At 38.0% G+C, this 19,858-nt stretch overlaps 2 protein-coding genes across 2 annotated transcripts in view; one reads left to right on the forward strand and one right to left on the reverse strand.

Annotated features, from left to right (window-relative positions):
* Positions 1-733: 733 nt before the first annotated feature.
* Positions 734-9,040, reverse strand: LOC144449372 (glutathione hydrolase 1 proenzyme-like). Its single transcript, XM_078139899.1, has 12 exons — positions 9,006-9,040; positions 7,755-7,916; positions 7,120-7,205; positions 5,944-6,078; positions 5,017-5,209; positions 4,485-4,648; positions 3,974-4,120; positions 3,205-3,344; positions 2,735-2,940; positions 2,199-2,439; positions 1,627-1,740; positions 734-880 (listed from the first exon to the last, which is right to left on the reverse strand). The coding sequence occupies exons 1-12, from the start codon at positions 9,038-9,040 to the stop codon at positions 734-736; spliced, it is 1,770 nt and encodes a 589-aa protein (XP_077996025.1).
* Positions 9,041-15,703: 6,663 nt separating this feature from the next.
* LOC144448837 (neuronal acetylcholine receptor subunit beta-2-like) overlaps positions 15,704-19,858 on the forward strand; it is a 46,734-nt gene continuing 42,579 nt past the window's right edge. Inside the window, exon 1 of the mRNA XM_078139145.1 lies at positions 15,704-16,119. Coding sequence (XP_077995271.1) covers positions 16,023-16,119 — 97 coding nt within the window. The 5' untranslated portion in view covers positions 15,704-16,022. The remainder of the gene's footprint in view (positions 16,120-19,858) is intronic.

The raw sequence follows: 19,858 nt of genomic DNA on the forward strand, positions 1-19,858 counted from the left end.
GAATGATTTGTGAGAATGGAATGGGGTATGTGAAGTCTTTTTTTCACAAAATGCTTTGGTATAAGAAATTTGGTATGCAGCCTACCACTGCGATGAGACTTGCTCAAGTTTCCAGGATTTACCCTCTTTATTTGATTTTTCTATTACATGTGTGTGTTCTTTTGTGTGAAATGGTGACGTACTGAGGGTGAACGTCCAAACCCATAGGAGACTACTATACTATATTATACTATACTATACTATACTATACTATACTATACTATACTATACTATGCTATGCTATGCTACACTATACTATACTATACTATACTATACTATACTATACTATGCTATGCTATGCTATGCTATGCTATGCTATGCTATACTACACTACACTACACTACACTACACTACACTACACTACACTACACTACACTACACTACACTACACTATACTATACTATACTATACTATACTATACTATACTATACTATACTATACTATACTATACTATACGAGTAACTGGGAAAATATGCAAAATTAAGGACATTTTCCTTTACAAAGTAAAGTAAAATAAATTTGAAGGTTACTTGTTAAAGTTTCGAAAATTCGGTAGATATATTGTCATCTGAATTTCATGTGGTCTAAGTTTTAATCTACCACTTTTTGTGTACCACAATCAAAGAACGAACGAAGAGAGAGTTCATGAACCGGGAATCCATACTCTTTTCCCTCGTATGACTACAATATATAACTAATAGCCGGCTGGATAGCCTCCCTTCCTTCCATCGCTCTCAGCATATACTTTGCCGCCATGTTGATAGACAGCTTGCACTACACCAGGATAACCACTTCCTTTTACAAGTACATGGCCATATTCCGTCAATCCTTGTATATATTTCTGGAGAGTAAGAGAATGTGCCACGGTAATTGTTTTGTGCTCAGTCACAGTCAACCTCTAGTAAAATATACATGTTTTGTCTCTATAACTCAGTCTATATAGAGGTACAATCAAGGTTGTGTAGTATGTCCCTTCATGTATCAATTGTCACTCGAGATGATGATCAACGGGACGTCATTAAACTAGTTGTCACGGTCTTCCTGTGTCTGTGGGTATGTGTGTGTTTATATATGGTGGTTTATCTATGTGTGTATCTCTATGTATGTGCATTTGTATGTACGTTGTACGCTGTGTGCACGGTGTCTCAGAGTGAATGGGAATTTTACATCAGTGTTATTGACAATGTATTCTTCATTCTTATAGATCATTGTGAAATATACCAAATATTATATTATTATTATAGTTGGAATACATTTGAAAATAAGTTTACAATAATTTTGAGAATTGAAAAATTGTCCCTAAAATATTTTTGTTGGCTTATTTAATGTATACCTTTAGTTCTTAATATGCTTGAAATGAATGCAATACGTTGACCGTAAGATTCGTCGTTGGTGGCGCTCGTTAATGATAAGCTTAGCACCTAACGAGTGACAAGCGAGTACACAGCGACGAATGAGTCCAGAGTCTACAGAGACACGATACACTGTGAGTCTCACATTTATGCAAATAAAATGACGTCACAATTCGGACTATTACGTCATAGTGACGTAGAAACCTGTACATCTGTATACTGTAGTCAAAGTTACCTCATTAAACTCAGTTTCATAGTCTATCTCATTTGGTAGCCATTTATGATGAATTCTTCGCTTTCTAATCGCACTAGACAACGTATTCTCCATTAACAGAGTCTCCATGGTTACCTGTGTATGTAGATTATGCCAAAAAAGTTATACAGATTTAATGTTATACAATATGCATTTAAAGTGATGAGAGAGATAGAGTGAGAGAGAAAGAGAGGGGAGGGACAGACAGACAGACAGACAGACAGACAGACAGACAGACAGACAGACAGACAGACAGACAGACAGACAGACAGACAGACAGACAGACAGACAGACAGACAGAAAAAGAAATCTGAAGGTAGAAGACAACTTAAAAGCTAGTGTGACTTGGGGTTTGTGACAGTGATAAACGCTACTGAGCAACATGTCAAGTGTATATCAAATTTCCAACACCCACAAACAAAAATGCTCTTGAAATATTCAATTGGTAATATTTCCATTAATTATCGATGACATGATCTACTCCAACTTATACATACTGAATCACATAGACATAATACATTCTGAAATTATTAAAGTTTACAATGTAATCTTACCAGTGATGTTGAAGTTATCATTTTTGAACTACCAGAAGCACCAATCGTCATCACAACATCGCCATTGCTATTTGTTATCATAATCGGACTCATAGATGACATGGGACGTTTGCCAGGAACGATAAAGTTAGCCTCAGACGGACGAATACCATCAGAATTGATGACTCCGGGTGTTGAAAAACTGTCCATCTGATTATTGTATATTACCCCATTACGCAGAGATAGAAATCGTGCACCGAAACTGATAGATACGGAGAAAATATATTGAATATATCAGTGAGCGCTTGTCTATTTTACAGTAGGTTTGTATATCTCTGCGCGTGCTCAAACCCAACAATCTCATCATCCAAACTCACATACGTACCATCCACCAAATTACGCCCTTCAAACTATATAATTACACTTTTGACACGTTCAATCAGCCAGCCAAACAGACAGACAGCCAGCCAGCCAGACAGACAGACAGACAGACAGACAGACAGACAGACAGACAGACAGACAGACAGACAGACGTGAAAATAACAACATTATCTTACTTGTTGTTGATTGTACTAGTTATCGACACAGCGTCACCATTTTCAGCCAGCACGGATAGGTGGGTAGTACCATGGTCATCTTGATGATAATATGCGTTACCTTGGAAACTGGCATAGTATGTAGAATTTTCATAAGTAACCCAAGTCTCATTAATTTCTTGCTTCACGTCTTCAGCAAATTGTTCTGATAATACCAACCCCAATACCTATATTTAAAAAAGCAACCAGGAAATAAATCATGGAAATACCACATGTTTGTTCGAACGTGTTCAACTTGGCTTGCGTGAGGTATATAAGTAAGGTTGAGTAGCTTCGGGTAGCTTCGGTACTACAATCGTTTATTATAATAAATCCCATCTTTATCAACACTCGGCGCCACACATTCACTTGTCAACACATATGTAGGCAAATAACTAAACAAATTCCCAGTATAAGCAAACTGATTACGTAACCATGGAAATAAATTTTACCTCGTCAATATTAACAACATAATCGACATCACCAAGTTCTGTTCTTTTGGCGAAAGCAAATTTACAGGTTTCGGCAAACCGGTGATATGTGTGAATACTGCCCTCATCGTCAGCCATGTCATCTTTGTCGAGATGAAACGCTAGAATGAAAAGTTTAGAGAAAGTTTAACAATGTGAACAATCGTGAAGATTTACCCATGTATTATACCAGGCCCTTTTAAAACTGAACTAGCTTCCGGGCACTAGCAGTGACTGGAATGATTTTTTCGAACCAACAACCAAGGACATACTCACAAACAAAATTGTTAAAATGCTGTGTAGAAATTGTCCGTATTAATAAGAGGTTGATTTTGTTCAAAATAATACAGTAACAGGTTGAAATTACGATCGTAGTTGGGACCCTGATTTTAGGGTGCGGACACGAAAATCAATTTGATGGCACCATGGACCATTACATTATGTGTGCAGCTACACAAATACGTTATCCACTGGTTGGCCGATACATTTCAGAGTGTGAAATATTAAAAGTGGGTCATTATCTCGAACAAGACAGTTTCCTAAATTTAAAAATCGTTCTAGTTGATTTCGTTCGTATTTCCTTTAACAAGCAAGTTATAATACGACTCGAATTGTTATTCCGACATCTTCACACTGTTGTTTGTGTTCTGATAGGCCTTTTTCATTATAGGGATAATTTAATAAGTATTAATAAAATCATAAGCTTATAATATATTTTGAACACAAAATTACAGTTATAACATTTCCTCACCATCTAAGACGTTTAAGACGTTCAGGACCACTGCACCACTAGACGGTGGTGGCGCTGCAAAAACTGTGTAACCCTCAAAGTCTATTTCCAATGGCTCCCTAACTGCGGCAGTGTAGTTGGCCAAGTCTTCGGAACTAATGATACCATCTATAAAAGAAATTGGGGTATTTATAACGATTTATCTTCAAGGCGATGATGCACTTCTGGTTCTAGTATGTAGAATATATTAACGTGTTGTGACAATGTACGTACGCTAATCAGGCAGCACTCACGACTGCTAGGTCAGAGCTGAATTCGACGTATCTCACTTGAACGTTTTAAAATTTTTGAATAGCCATGGAGGTGTTTGCCGAAGTACTCAACTTGACACTGATGGCATAAAGTCACTTTGACTTTGAGAATTAAACTTTGCAAGGTCGGACTTGCATTAAAAATGACCAGTTAAAACTGACATCCTACGAATATCTAATTTAGTTCGATGTCGTCAGGTGCTAAATGTGACGGTCCTTACCGAGTTCCTCAGCCATATCTTGTACAATGGTTTCAGCAATTTTACCATCATAGAATATGTCTGCTCCGTTGTCAGCAATCTCAAGTAGAGTGTCTGCCAGTCGGGGCATTGTACATATCTCGCCTTCTTTCATTAATGTCCCATCTTCATGAACAAATGTCTCCCTTGTCACAATAATTTTTAAAAAATGTAAAAGACACACCAATAATCAATCAACTTATCAAACCTACTCATAGACATGTTGTTTTGTCACTAAATTGCTTTAGCAGTTTTCGACATTGTTGTTGTTGTTGTTGTTGTTGTTGTTGTTGTTGTTGTTGTTGTTGTTGTTGTTAATGTGAACTTGAACGCCAGCGATGTGTTGCTGTTAATACCAAACACAGAATAGATGTGAACTTGTCATTTTTAAATCATAAGTTTACAACTTCAATCTACGTTTTGATCAAGAGATTATGATTTTAATGATCTTGGATTTCCTAAAGTTTATCTAGTGATAATAGCTGCTCAGATCTCGGCCAAAAATTAAACATACCGTAGTCCAGGATCGCTTCGCACGTATTCCTCTCCATCGGCGATTCCGTCACCCAGACTTTGACTTATTACGAAACCCTCACTTGCCATATCAATTGCTGGTTGAAATAATCGTTTCCATGGTAACTTTCCGTACCGTTGGTACGCTTGCCAGTAACCCCGTATATCTCCAGGGACTGCTATAGATAAGCCTCCTGATATAATTCATGAAAGCAATAATGTTAACAACACTGTCGTCAGATAATTCTTCAGTGAGTACCCCTGGTACGGACCTATAACAGCAAAAGCGGCCTTCATAGACTTTCTTTTTTCCCCTCATAATAAATCCACTGCTACCTCGGTGAGTGTGTGGAATCAATCCTTCAAATATCAATCTCTGTCCTAGCAGGTATCAAATTATAGAGCTAGCTGGTGGGTGCAATCATATGATTCAAATCCTGCCCAAGGACTTCAGTCATTCAAGCCAAATGTAATAAACGGGATGTTACATAGCGCATTGTCCTTATGTTAACTGAGATGCGCCATACATGATTGCACCATGCACATATCATCGGCTATCACATAAAGAACTTTAAGTCGACCAGAAAAATATAGATATCTTTTCAAGGTAGTCAGAATACCTAGGCCTTGTTACAGTCTTCGTAGTCAAACCTGCATTGGCTGAAACAGGAACATTCTTTTATCAAGCAACCGGAGATTTAGTAGCCTTAGAGTTTATCCGTAGGTAGTGTCATGACAGCTTGGTTTTGACATAGACATTCAACACAATTCAACACTGAGGTCTGTTCTTTAGAACACTAATAACCATATCGGCAATGTCTACCAATTTCTTTTTTTAATATCAATAAAATCGTAAACCATAATCGCATTTACATGGCCGTGTTCGAACCGGTCGGTTGTGAAATAGAAATAAAGTTAATATAATCACCTTCTTTCGATTTTTCTGGTTGATTTTCAAACATAGTCTGGTTCGCCAGTGAGGGCGCTTTTTCTCTGGCATCAACAACAAGTGATTTTCCACTTTCCTTGTCAAAGATCAACATGAAGAATCCACCTCCAATGCCTTGAAACGGAAAATATGTTCTGTTATCTCATCTTAAAGATAAAGATAGCTAGACTGGTTTTGCACGATACGAATAAGTAACAGAATCGCTTATAACGATCAGACAGGCGTTAAAATTTGTCAATTGATGCTACAGTTCAATAGTAACAATATTAGTGATTATGATCTTGGTTGTTCAGTCTCAACCAATAATGGTTTTTGTGCAGTCGTCATTGTTTACAACAAATGTTATTTATTCACTATACCGTTAGGGGCATAAGATCAATAGTTCAATTTATGATTTTAAAAAATTCCAGTTAGGCCTAAGACCCCCCCTTTCCACCTTTCTAACTTGACTGGCCAAAATTACATTTGATTATTATTTCAGTGTGCACAATGAATTTCAAATCAGTATGTAGTAGTATGCAGTACTATACAAATACAAAGCCAGTATGTAGTAGTATGCAGTACTATATAAATACAAAGCCAGTATGTAGTAGTATGCAGTACTATACAAATACAAAGCCAGTATATATGTGGTAGTATGCAGTACTATACAAATACAAAGCCAGTATATATGTGGTAGTATGCAGTACTATACAAATACAAAGCCAGTATATATGTGGTAGTATGCAGTACTATACAAATACAAAGCCAGTATATATGTGGTAGTATGCAGTACTATACAAATACAAAGCCAGTATATATGTGGTAGTATGCAGTACTATACAAATACAAAGCCAGTATTTAGTGAGAAAAAAGTAGCCCTAGCCTTTTATTGACACTTTAATGTATTAGTGTTTTAGTGCCATGCATGTACTATAGCGAAAACGCTTTTATTTCTCGATTTGATGATTTTTTTAAAATAGTTTTTGTCGGTTGAGAACTAAAATGGATCAAACCCCAATAAACAACAAACAAACAAACAAGCAAACAAACAAACAAACAAACACATCATTAAATTTGTTATCCTACATTGAACTATTGAACTGATCCCTTTCCTTGTACATGTTCGATATAAGCGACGTTTGGTAAGTTTAAATAATATTAACAAAATTGTACCTGCACTGTTACAGTTGATAACTCCAATACATAACATGGATGATATAGCAGCATCGACCGCTGACCCTCCTTCCTTTAGAATATTTCTGTGAAAAGGAACACTATGTATTCATGTCCTGGTATGTATGTATGTATGTATGTATGTATGTATGTATGTATGTATGTATGTATGTATGTATGTATGTATGTATGTACGTACGTACGTACGTACGTACGTACGTACGTATGTATGTATGTATGTATGAATGTATGTATGTATGTATGTATGTATGTATGTATGTATGTATGTATGTATGTATGTATGTATGTATGTATGTATGTGCGTGCGTGCGTGCGTGCGTGCGTATGTATGTGTGTATGTATGTATGCATGCATGCATGCATGCATGCATGCATGTATGTATGTATGTATGTGCGTGCGTGCGTACGTATATGAGTACGTGCGTACGTGTATGTGTGTGTGTGTGTGTGTGTGTGTGTGTGTGTGTGTGTGTGTGTGTGTGCAAGCGTGTAGGTATGAGTGCATACAGGTTTATTTTGACAGTTCTGATTGTAGCTTGATTATTATTCAAATTATTAGTTCAACAATGACATGATCTATTTTAGTTTTTGCTGCAAACTGAAATGTCACCCTACCTTCCAACCTCAGAGCATTCTCTCGCATCAGTAGCAACAGCAGCATTATCGTAGACGTAACCAGCCTCACTGTCATCAGGACTTAATAACAAGACAAGAGTAACGCCAACACCGATTAAGACAGCTCCCACTACAAGTACCATGGCAACATGGCATACCCTCCTGTCAAGTGAACAGAATAGAATCACTGTACTGGAAGCCAATTTGAAAATCATACTGAGCAAGTGCAGATATATGAAAATACTTATAGTTATCGCAATATGTATAAATCTTTACTTGGGTAGTAGGCAGATTAGCCCTACTGCAAGGGTCTAGGTAACCATGACTACATTATTTAAAGTTGTGCTTAGCTAGGTTCATAGCTTAATTTGACCCATCCCACATGAAGAAACATAAACCGATCTTATTTAGTCCGATTATCTGTAGACTTTGCCAGTGTACAAATGCGACTCCATGTTTAAGAAGCTGTCGAGCCAGAGGTCTTTAGACTTACAGCTTTGCCCTCAAAACCGTTATCTTTGCGGCAGATTGACAGAGCAAACACAGAACAGCAAGGTCGAACATTACATTTGTTCTTCCAAACATTCGGAATACCGACGTCAATATGATAAACTTTATATAGATCTGTATTATGGACTAATTAACATAGCTATTTTATTTCTTGCATGCATGTAACTAGGCACACTTCATGTATATATACACTAAGCACAACACACGACAAAATTTTAAGAACAACTAGAGCAAATAAAACAAGTTTTGCACGGGGTACAGATACAATGTTTTTTTTAAATAAAAACTTGTACTCTAATTTCTTAAGCAGAGCATAGTTTATATAATAGTGTTGTTGGTTAAGATACCACACCAGCCAGGCTATTTGTAAAAAGAAATCACCCAGAGATCCAAAGTTATTCGAGATACTTGTAGCATTTATTTTGAGGTCTATGGTTTTTATACACACAATGAACGTTAAACGTTTCATAAGTGAATTAATATGCAAGTATCTAATACGTTGTGAAGTATTTTGAATTCATGATACCCCGATATATGTATTGATATAGATAGGTAATATTTGATAAGCCCTGTACATGTTCCAAACGAAATATTAACAACGATCTTCTTTGTTGTGTAGTCTGATTCATATTTTGATTATAGCTGACGATATGCAAGTTATCATCAACGCTACACTTGAGACAAAGACTTCAGTAAGACACAATTTGGCGGTCATATTAGAAAGACACCAACAATTCCTACCTGCTGCAACCTGTACTGTCGGTTTTCCCAGACATGTTTACTTCGAAGCATATATATATTTACAAGTGTCCTTGAGAACCCAGTGACACGCCTGTTAATTGAGCACGTAAAGTTACGTTAATATGTTACGTGTATTAATCTGGGCTCAGATTCAGAATCAGATTTACATTGGAGGACAATATGAGGCTAGTCTAATCTAGTATTGAGCTTCAGCTTTATGCATCATGTTCATATATATAGTCTCATATACGGAAAATCACGATGACACCCAACGAAATCCATCAAACGAAAAATAAGACTACAGGAAATATCCCACTTCTCACCCACCACAAAATGTTACTTCCAAAGACTTGACCTACCACAAATGTCGCATTGACAAGCTGTAAATTTTCTCAGATTTTCAAGTAATTTTTCCCGAACAAGCTGATGAGACATCCCCTTTCCCTTCAAGTGAATGTGAAAAGGGGAACATTTCCGAGCCTCGATATACTTTTGTTTGGTGTCATCATGATTTTTCGAATATGAGGCTGAATCTGAGGCTAAATATGAGGCTATCTGATTTTCAGACCATGATTGGTTATCAGATAGTAAGTTAAACACTGTCTCATCGATAAGGCATGGCTAGAAATAATCGTTAATATCAACAAGGCACCGACCGAAGCTGATCCTCTGAAAGGTAAAAGGTTAAATTCTATCTGAACGCAAAATCGGGGACAGACAGACAGACAGACAGACAGACAGACAGACAGACAGACAGACAGACAGACAGACAGACAGACAGACAGACAGACACACACACACACACACACACACACACACACACACACACACACACAGACACACAGACGGACGGACGGACGGACGGACGGACGGATGGATGGATCCGCAAATTTTGAACGGAAACGATTGCGGCGCATGTGTAAGAACTGTTGTAATTTTACATTTAAGTTACAAAGAGAACGGAGAAGGGAACACGAACCGTCGTAAATGTAACGGGAGGGTTTATGGTTGAGCCTGAGTGCATGGATGGATGGACGGATGGACGGATGGATGGATGGATGGATGGATGGATGATGGGTGGGTTGGTTGGTGGGTTGGTGGATAGTGGATGGATGGCTGGATGGATGGATGGATGGATGGATTGATGGATGGATGGATGGATGGATGGATGGTGTGATGGGTGGCTGGATGGATGGGTGGTTGGATGGATGGATGTTGTATATTATTGGCTAGCGTTGCTAGCTGGCTGACTATGTGGATGTGTGGATAGGTGTACCATGGGCAGGTTGGTCAATGAGTGGACGGATAGGCTGAATTTGACGGAGTCTTTGGATCACACAGTCTCTATCATAAGTTACTTGATGGACTCCTTACACTGTTACAGTGCAAAAAACGGAATGGCCACAAATGCGCCATCAACGACCGAAAGCATGAATAGATGAACCGGATGCACAGGTGTTTTGTATATCTCGTGGCGTACATTTACTAATAATTTACCCACTTTCGCCAACAACACTAACCAGCGAAATCTAATGGGCAAAACATCGAATGGATCATATTTCTTGAATGTGTTGTTGATTTACCTATCAGATGCACACGTTGGCCCTTAGCTTTCTTTTCAAATAAAACTTTTGTAAATGTTAATACTGAAATCCAAACTACTGCCATTGTAAACATTCTTGATGTTAAGAATGTATAACGATATAATTGTTTGTTTAGGAGCGGATAAAAGAACGCCCTGGTCCCCGTGAACGCAATAAAGCGTACATAACGCTTAGTCATAATACATAACAATTCAAACCACAGTACGCCAGGTTTACAAGTGATTATCGATTATAACTATGAGTATTGATACCACTGGAGCCGATAAATACACAATAACACTTGTATTGAAGTACACAATACCTTTTGGCGACCTGAAATTGGGTTTGCGTGTCAAATCTTATTATACAGGGTCTAATCCTAGTTAACCCCCGCAAGTTGTTATCTTAATGTTCTTCTATTTGCAGATCTCTGTGTAGAACTTGGGGCTTACATTTTCGTCACACTGTCCTCGTCACCGCAAAAAGGTCGCATAACCTGTTGCGACATCACATAAAAAAAGTTTACAATTGAGGGAGGAAACCGCATAAAATGAGAAACTGTTAGTGTTTTGTAATTTTTACCGTTATAATACATTGGTACCACATGCTGAGAGTTAAATACATCGTTGTCACAATACCCGGGTACGAGAAGTGTGCATTCTCGTAATGTTTATGACACACCCGCTTTGTCAACTAGCACCACATTAATTTGCTTTGTTTGCCTGTGGATTGTTATTCACAGTCTCGTATCGCTTTACATATGACGATTCATCAGACTGCCCTCAGTACTGAAGTATATCGAACCCCAGGCTACGAATGTACAAATATACAGCCCTGGAGAGTCATTGGAGCAATACTGTAGTGATGAGTCACGCCGCCGGGGACAGTATATGAAATCGTTATAGCATTACAGTTACACGGGTTGAAACTATCATATAAGTTATGTGCTTCTAATACTGAAACTATTGTACACACGTCATTTTGTGCGACAAATGGTGACACAGACTCTTGTACTTCCAGCACACGTTAAACCATAGATCTTAGAGGGGACCCCTCTATGATTAAACATCGTTGATTTCAAAAGTAACAAGAACTGCACATTTTCAGAAAATTTTAGTACCCCATTCATAATTATAAACATATACCCTACCATTGCATGACTGCATTATAAAAAAAAATACAGAGAGCTTTCATTCAATATGAAATTAACGCGGATAGATACAGAATTAGCGCCACGCACCATTAATTCCACACATAGCGAAAAAATGCCTCATAACTACATGTATTTTAAAAAATGATAGTCATCCTCGTCGTACCCAGAACCTACCATTATATCATGTCACGCCATGTCACGCCATGAAGACGTGACTAAATAATTAACCACATTCCACACAGCGTACTTTCACCCATCACAAATAATTCGATTCTCAACTCACTTGTAAATTGATTTGTAATGAATACAAAAGTCAATAAACGATCCACTCTATCAGTAAAATGGAATGAAGGTAATCAATACGTTAATGGCGACAATGGAAACCCTAACACACATCAAACGTTTACAACGGTCGTAACCGTGGACGGCATATGTCTCCGTTCCCACCCGACACCAGAGAGAGAGAGAGAGAGAGAGAGAGAGAGAGAGAGAGAGAGAGAGAGAGAGAGAGAGAGAGAGAGAGAGAGAGAGAGAGAGAGAGAGAGAGAGAGAGAGGGGGGGGGAGAGGGAGGGAGAGAGAGAGTGGTGATTATCATTGTACATGCCAACTGTATTCGAAAATATAAATCTTCATCATTCGGACCCGTGACTTCGAAAAAGTTAAGATCGTGGTATGAATCATGAATGGACGGTAATGAGTTCATCACCAATCGATGGTCAGGGAACGCATCCATGCATTCATGCAAAACAATGATGGTCTATTCTTCACGACTAATCCCCAAAGCCGGAAATCAGCTTTTGACTTAGCATCGATCAACTAACTATCATGGAGGTAGTATCCTATCCATGGATCAACAATATTACATTTTTAGTTAATCCAAATTCGCAAGGCCCATTAGGACAGCACCAGGCTGATTTCAAGTTCAAGTCGGACTCTGCGTCCAAATATTCTCTATATACCGATACCGTGTTATTTTTTTCAGCCCTGATCCGTTTTCACGAGCCAGACTACAGTGAACAGTCCCAAGTCCACCGTTCTCGAGCTTGCCTGAAAGGACATACCTTTTAGTGGGGGTCTGCCATCGCCGCTTTCTTTCTACATGTATATGTGTATTCGGGTGGCTTGTTTCACTTTTTATCGTTCTTGAAAATAATGTAAATAAATCAGTATTGCTAGCAAATGACGACAGCAATTACTGCCAAATCAATGTTGAAAACATTTCTCGGATAAAATACTACCCAACATCGATTGCATTAGAGTCGAAAGCAGGGATACTAAAACATTTAGTTAAACTACACTATAATATATAAACTGCAGTCTACTTATTCCCCGCTCAATGTTTTATATGTATTTATTGTTGCGTTGTTGGTTTTTGCTCACGGCCACAATTTCTTTCGTGTTCAAATTACAATTTTGATGATAGTTTCGGAACTGGTAGACCTAATACACTCCTTAAAAAAACACGAATGACCCGAAAACTTGTTGGAGTTTAACAGGCGACGATGCGTCGCGATCGGAATAGCGTGTAGGTCTAATTTATGTCACCGTGTTTTTTAAAAAAAACTAAAGTAATGTGAGAAAAACGATCATTAAGTAATTACTAATAATGATGTACTACTAGTACATGTTGACCTTTCCCCGTTCCACATCATTACATCTCTTTCATTAATAAGTGGTAAAAGTATATCGTTGCTTTCACGTATACATTGCAGTGCAAAAATTGACCAAAATAAAGTCGTATATTATTTGAGATATTAAAGAGATTTCTACCAATTAATCCATAAGTTTGGCCAGTTGTAATTTTTTGTTGGCGTACCAATTATATGCGTCACTGTAATTCATGGTGTATATCACATTTCAGGTTGACAGTTATAAAAGATATCGTGTAACGTGTCATTAAGTTAATAGTTTTAAACTTTCGATGTTTTTTTTGTAAACGTTTTGCCCGTTGATGAAATTAAAATACCACTGAAAAATAAAGGTGAACACCACTCCATAAAATAGGGACATGTTCATGAACTTTGGGTTCTGGAGAGTAATTTCATGATTTAAAATCACATGAATTTGGCTCGATTATCAAGAAACACCTTCATTGTTCTAGTAATAGTCCCATGGTGCTCCATGGGGATTTCAGAATATATGCATATGTATTAGATGAACACGTAATATTCTTGACCCCCCCCCCCCCCCCACAGTGCTTACTACCGTCAGATAGTTAGTCGTGAATATTCGTAATTCGTCGAATACATAATGCATGTCTGATTATCCCATGGCGCACCACAGCTAGAACAATGAAGGTGAATAAAGTTTCCATATTTGATTTTTTATGGCAATCGCGAGAAATTTATGTGATGTGAAATCATAAATAACTCTAGAACCCAAATTTTATGAAAATACCTTTATTTCATGGAATGGCATTCCCTTTAACGTAAAACAGTGCAAGTAGTAAGATTAGCATAGTTGCCTTTTTACTTGTCGGTTATGGTTATATGTATTTTGGTTTGATATTAGTTTGTAAACAGTCGAAAATCACGATGACTTGTCAGTCAACAAGTTGGAAAACACTTTCATGCCGATAGGCTTTGGTCGCCAGGTGATCGTACATGCTTTAACAAGTAAAACAATACAAATAAGTTTAAACAAGAAAATTACGATAAAAAAATATTGTTCTAGTTACAGCTACTATCAGGATGGTTCTAAGTGACCCCCCCCCCCCCCATCGTACCCAGCTACACTATATTACCATACTAATGCTTGAACAATTGCAAACAAACGCCTTCAGAAAACTTTGCATGGGGTATAGTAAATACAAGAAAATGCAACATTGTGCATTGTCCGAGTAGAAGTATTTTGAAAAACACGTAAGTGAAAAGCCTGCGTATACACACCTTACAGAGACTACTTCAAACACTATAATAGCATGATTTTACTTTGTTTGTGTCAGACAGTGAAACATGAATACTAATTCTTCCCACACATGTCTTTTGGTAGGCGTGTTTCTTTTCATTGAAGGACACTATTGTGAAATACTCAAGCCAGCATAACGGTGATGATTGACGAAATTGACAGTTAAGGATTTTATCTGTCCATTGAGGAATTTACAAACGCGACTCTATTAGTTAGTGGAGAAGTAAATATTTCCTTTAACACGGGTGCAAAAGGTTCTGTACTTTATAAGTTCTAAACACAATATCACAACCGTTTTCTCATCTGTGATATTCTCCCTGCCTTGTTGTTTGCGCCGAACACGCTTTTTTTCCTTAACCAATGTTGTGTGTGTGTGTGTGGTGGGGGTGAGGGTGGGGCTTATATTATCATTTGGTCAAACCCCCTTCCTCTTTTTTTTCCGCGAAAATGCCCTCTTATACAGTCTGAGACTACAATCCAACATGCATACGTAATTTCCAGTTAGAGCCCATTTTTAATGATTTGATTTCAAATTTTCAATATCATTTGTAATTCAAACTCGAAAACACGATATTAGTTAAATTTCTCTGTTTTGCCGATTCTTAAAGTTAAATTTCACGCCTTTTTTGGAGTAAAAAATCTCATTCTGTATGTCATGAAAATCATCTCTGTCTGTTACGAAGAATAAGATACTTCACACACTCGGCGACCCGGCTTCTTTCGGGTGGCGAACTAACAAAACATTAACTGTACGATGACCTTTGTATTTACACTGAGGTAGACCAAGCCGATATTACATATTTACACTCGGTAAGGTTTAGCTAGTTGCCGTCGACGGTGGTTTATATCAATGTTTGGATTTTCACTTGAACGCTATCCAGAATAAACTCAACCCGCGCTTCTGTTGTAACGCCCATTGTGATGTTTCCTTAGTGACGTTTTAAACTGCAAGCCGCTGTAGATCCAAGTTGACCACCCCTCGCCAATAAATAGTTTGACCCACGTGTTTCCATTCTTCTCGCAGCACATACATTTTCGTCGGACGAATTCACACTTGAAAGTAAAGCAAGGGATTGAGAACACCAACGCGGGTGTACTCTCGTCGAAAGTATACCACCACGTTGAGGAATACCCAGCAAACCGTCTTGTTGAATCGTACGGAAGATAATTTTATCGTGGTCTAACGGGACGATGAGTATTTTGTCTGATTGCCAACAGCTGCGAGAGAGTAGTTAACAGTTAAACAGTTAGTAGTCGAGATTGATCGATATAATTATAGAAGTAGCAGTGTAGTCAACTGTTCGATGGGGAACCGGTAACACAACCTGACGTGAACAATTCTGTGTGTCCGGGACAAGAAGATTCGACGTACAATGTCAAATATCGTTCAAGTAGTGTCATTGTCCAAGATATTGTCAGCTGTTACCCTGTTGGTTGCCTTGCTGTTGATGCAGCACAACACAGTCCCAGGTAATCGATAGCTTGTGCTTTCTGTCACCTTTCCATTAACACATTATCTTCGATCCCTGCCCGAGTCTTTTTGTTCTCTACCAACGTTTTAGTCTTCTGTGTAAATGTTAAAAACAATATCGTTACTTTAAAGTTCTCGAACTCTGTTGTGACTACATGTACAGTATGGGGGTCTGGATTGAAGTGAGGATACACTGCTAACTGTCTTTGACTAACTATATTTAAGTGACGTCATCTGATATAGACATAGAAACACGAAGAGTTGTTCACCATGTCAAACATGAACTTTCAAAATAGCATTAATGCGGCTAGGATACAACCGCAGAGAATATAGTAATTCCCTCTGAGCTCGAGTACTCATTGCTCCTTAATTCTACACCGACATGCACAGTATCCACAACCATACATGTGCATATTCCAACAATACTCGCTCGTTGCCATTTCCGTGAGTGTGTCACGGAGATCAATTTGTATTATTGTTTGAAATGAAGCCTTCGTGTATTGTCGTAACGTGCGAGTTCACATTCTGATTGCAAACGCACTGAACTGTTGTGAATCGCCAAAAATAAACCCCAAAGGTTATAACGTTTTGTAAGTATAACTGTAAAATGATATCAACTCATTTGATCCGCCGTATTCTTCCATTACCGTCAGTGTGCAAATAACAGAACGCAATATGTTTGCTAGAGTTCTTTCGGATGACGACAGTCGCATAATGCACGTTATTTAACCAAATACTCCTTCATTTTTTTTCTATCTCAACAATGTCCCTCCAACTTATCGGATTTATTCATTTGCTTTTTAAATGGATAAGTTAATTGAATAATGTCGTCGCTTAGTCAGACTGCACTGAGAGCACACATTTCAAATGATCTGTTTGCATGCATGCATAGTAAATATTTACGGAAAACACCTTTACATCATGTCATTCGTCCGAATATCTAATAAATTAAATTCCAGACAAATTGGTCATTTTATGATGACAGTGTCGTAGTTTTGTTTGACAAATGGATATGCGCGGCATCGGTTAAATTTTCACGTCAAATGTAGGCGGAAATTGCCTAAAGACAAGCGTCGTACTGAATGGTGACTAATGAAAAGAAAATACTTATAACCTTTCACTTTTAGACTAGCGAAGAATAAGAAGTGTATAACTTGATATTTACTTTTGCGGATAACAAAATGGAGCAATTAATGCACTATTTTTGCGTAATTTTTTAAAGAATGGATTTATTTTTCTCTAAGACAACACAAATGTCAACATTTTATAGATATAAATGCGCCAGTATTGGTGACGTAACAACCTGAGTACTACTTATGACCAATGCATGAAGAAACCGTTAGATGAAGCTATTTACATCGTATTGGATTAACCGAGTTTGATCAATTGTAGGGTAGAGGAAATATAGAGTATGACGGGAAGGACTGGGGTGACAAGCGGTGACAGGTGCGGAAATTGAAGCCGTGTCCTGACTGACCATGGCCCTGTCAAATTGACTACCTGCCCAGCATATCAAATGAACTGAGTTGACGATAACACAGGGTCGCTTGTACTTTTAACAACAGAAGGCTGGTTTAAAAGGAAAATCATTCGACGTGGAAATTAAAGATGGCAGAGCCTCTTCGTCTAAACTAGTAAAAGTAAAATATAGTTTCTAACCATGTCCAATGCACAATTAAGCATCAAGGCGAACAAACTCTATGTTAACGACAGTCGTAACATCAACTGCGACCAGTCGTAAAAATACACAGATTAAAATTAAATTCTTGGCGTACAACCTGAAATCACCGTCACCCCTCCTTCAATACACATACATGCAAATCTGTAAGGGCATATATGTTTTCTAATTAGCGCTTATTTTCATGGTTATTTCTATTTATAAACATGCGGCAGACGCACAGACAGACAGACAGACAGACAGACAGACAGACAGACAGACAGACAGACAGACAGACAGACAGACAGACAGACAGACAGACAGACAGACAGACAGACAGACAGACAAGAAAACGAACAACTGCATCAATAGCACAACTTGATTATACTTGATTATATACTATCAAGGAAATTCTAGGACAGCCAAAAAAAACACCGAACGAAGACGGAGATCTGCTCGCGCCGGGTGACACCTATGGTGTTTTAATAACCGACACAGTTAATTCATCAAGTATATATTAATACAACCCTGTCCGCAAAAGAAAACAAGTCGCTATCTAATTTACGGTCTTACGTTGAACGTTGCACCTGTTTTAAATTTTAAACCGCTATTCTGAAGATTGATCGATTTTGTACCCACAATGCTGTGCGATAACACCTTGGATGCTCTTTTAACCAGAACTTGTTACTCGTTTACGGTATCAAGTTACATGTCATATCACCAGAAGAAACATTCAGTTATGAAAGTGTCTGTTGAAAAATTAGAGATTTTATTACATTTTTAAAGATGTGGAATGCGAATATAAGATATCCATATAAAAATTTAGTGTCAGGCCTACTGACTATCGACGTACATCATGATAATAATAAGTATTGCATATTTGACAGCTCATACTACTGAACTACCATGGTCACCGTTTAAACCTACTGAATAATAAAAATGTTGCCATAATACTGACGCGGGTCTGTCCATGTATTAAAACAATCCCACTGCAAATGATACCCTTCGCAAACGTTTATGTGAAGGCTGTGTGATATGGTCGCCTTTACAAACTAACGGCGGCCTTTTAATTTGTGCTCGTTCAGTTCCTCGGGATTTAATGAGGGACCCACGCTGGGAGAATCGATGCTCAGAGAGTGTTGGTTGACCTCATTTGCCACTAAACGTACTGAGAAGCGTGGGGGAATTTCTGCGCAACTGTTGGAATTCTTCTAGTAAGAATTACATGTTACGACGGTTGGTTCTTTGTTTTGAATGTTGCAATGTATATGATAGAAAATCGAGTGTTTTGGGAACGGCGCTTTGCTAACTTGGAACCATGGAGGTAGGAACGTATACTCACTACCGCCATGCTTGAACAATGACCGTCTCGTCTACTTCGGTTGCTTTGTTACATGCCTCATGGTACAAATCGTATGTATTGTAGCGTACTGCAACAAGCTTTTGTAGGTTTAACGAAGTGAAGAAATAGTCAGATAACAATATCTCTCCAAAACCTATGATTGAATAATACTCGACAAGACTTTTTTCCCCTGGCTTATTGTGACCTTTGACCTAAGTGGGCATGTTTTAAATGACTTCTAGTTTACCCCTCTTTTTGTCAAGCTTCACAGAACGTTTATCAATTAGTACCATACTGCTGACAAATCCACTTTTGAAATGAAATGACACGAATCGAATCGACGATTTGCCACTAGATAGCAGCACAATACACGGGCTACTTTACACTGCTACGTGTTCGCATCAATAGGTGAGCGTTGTTCCAGACCCATGTGGTCATACCCTTTTTATTCTCATACCACTTGAAATCCGTATGGGAGGCAATGCAAACACTAGTCGTGTCAAAAAGGAAAAGACACAATTAGGCAGAGACTAAAATATTCGTCCTTTTTCTGACATAGCATGATCAGGTGGTGATTTGCCATTCATAAATCTGACGCAACCTGAAACTATTTTGAGAGAGAAAAAAACGCAGAACCAAAATAAGAATTGAATATGTTTCGATTATTAACTTCATAACATATCATGTTGTTCATTAAAATCCCACTAACTATATAATACAACATACTCGACAAACATTC

The sequence above is a fragment of the Glandiceps talaboti genome, chromosome 18, assembly GCF_964340395.1.
Source record: "Glandiceps talaboti chromosome 18, keGlaTala1.1, whole genome shotgun sequence".
NCBI classification, from domain to species: Eukaryota; Metazoa; Hemichordata; class Enteropneusta; family Spengelidae; genus Glandiceps; species Glandiceps talaboti.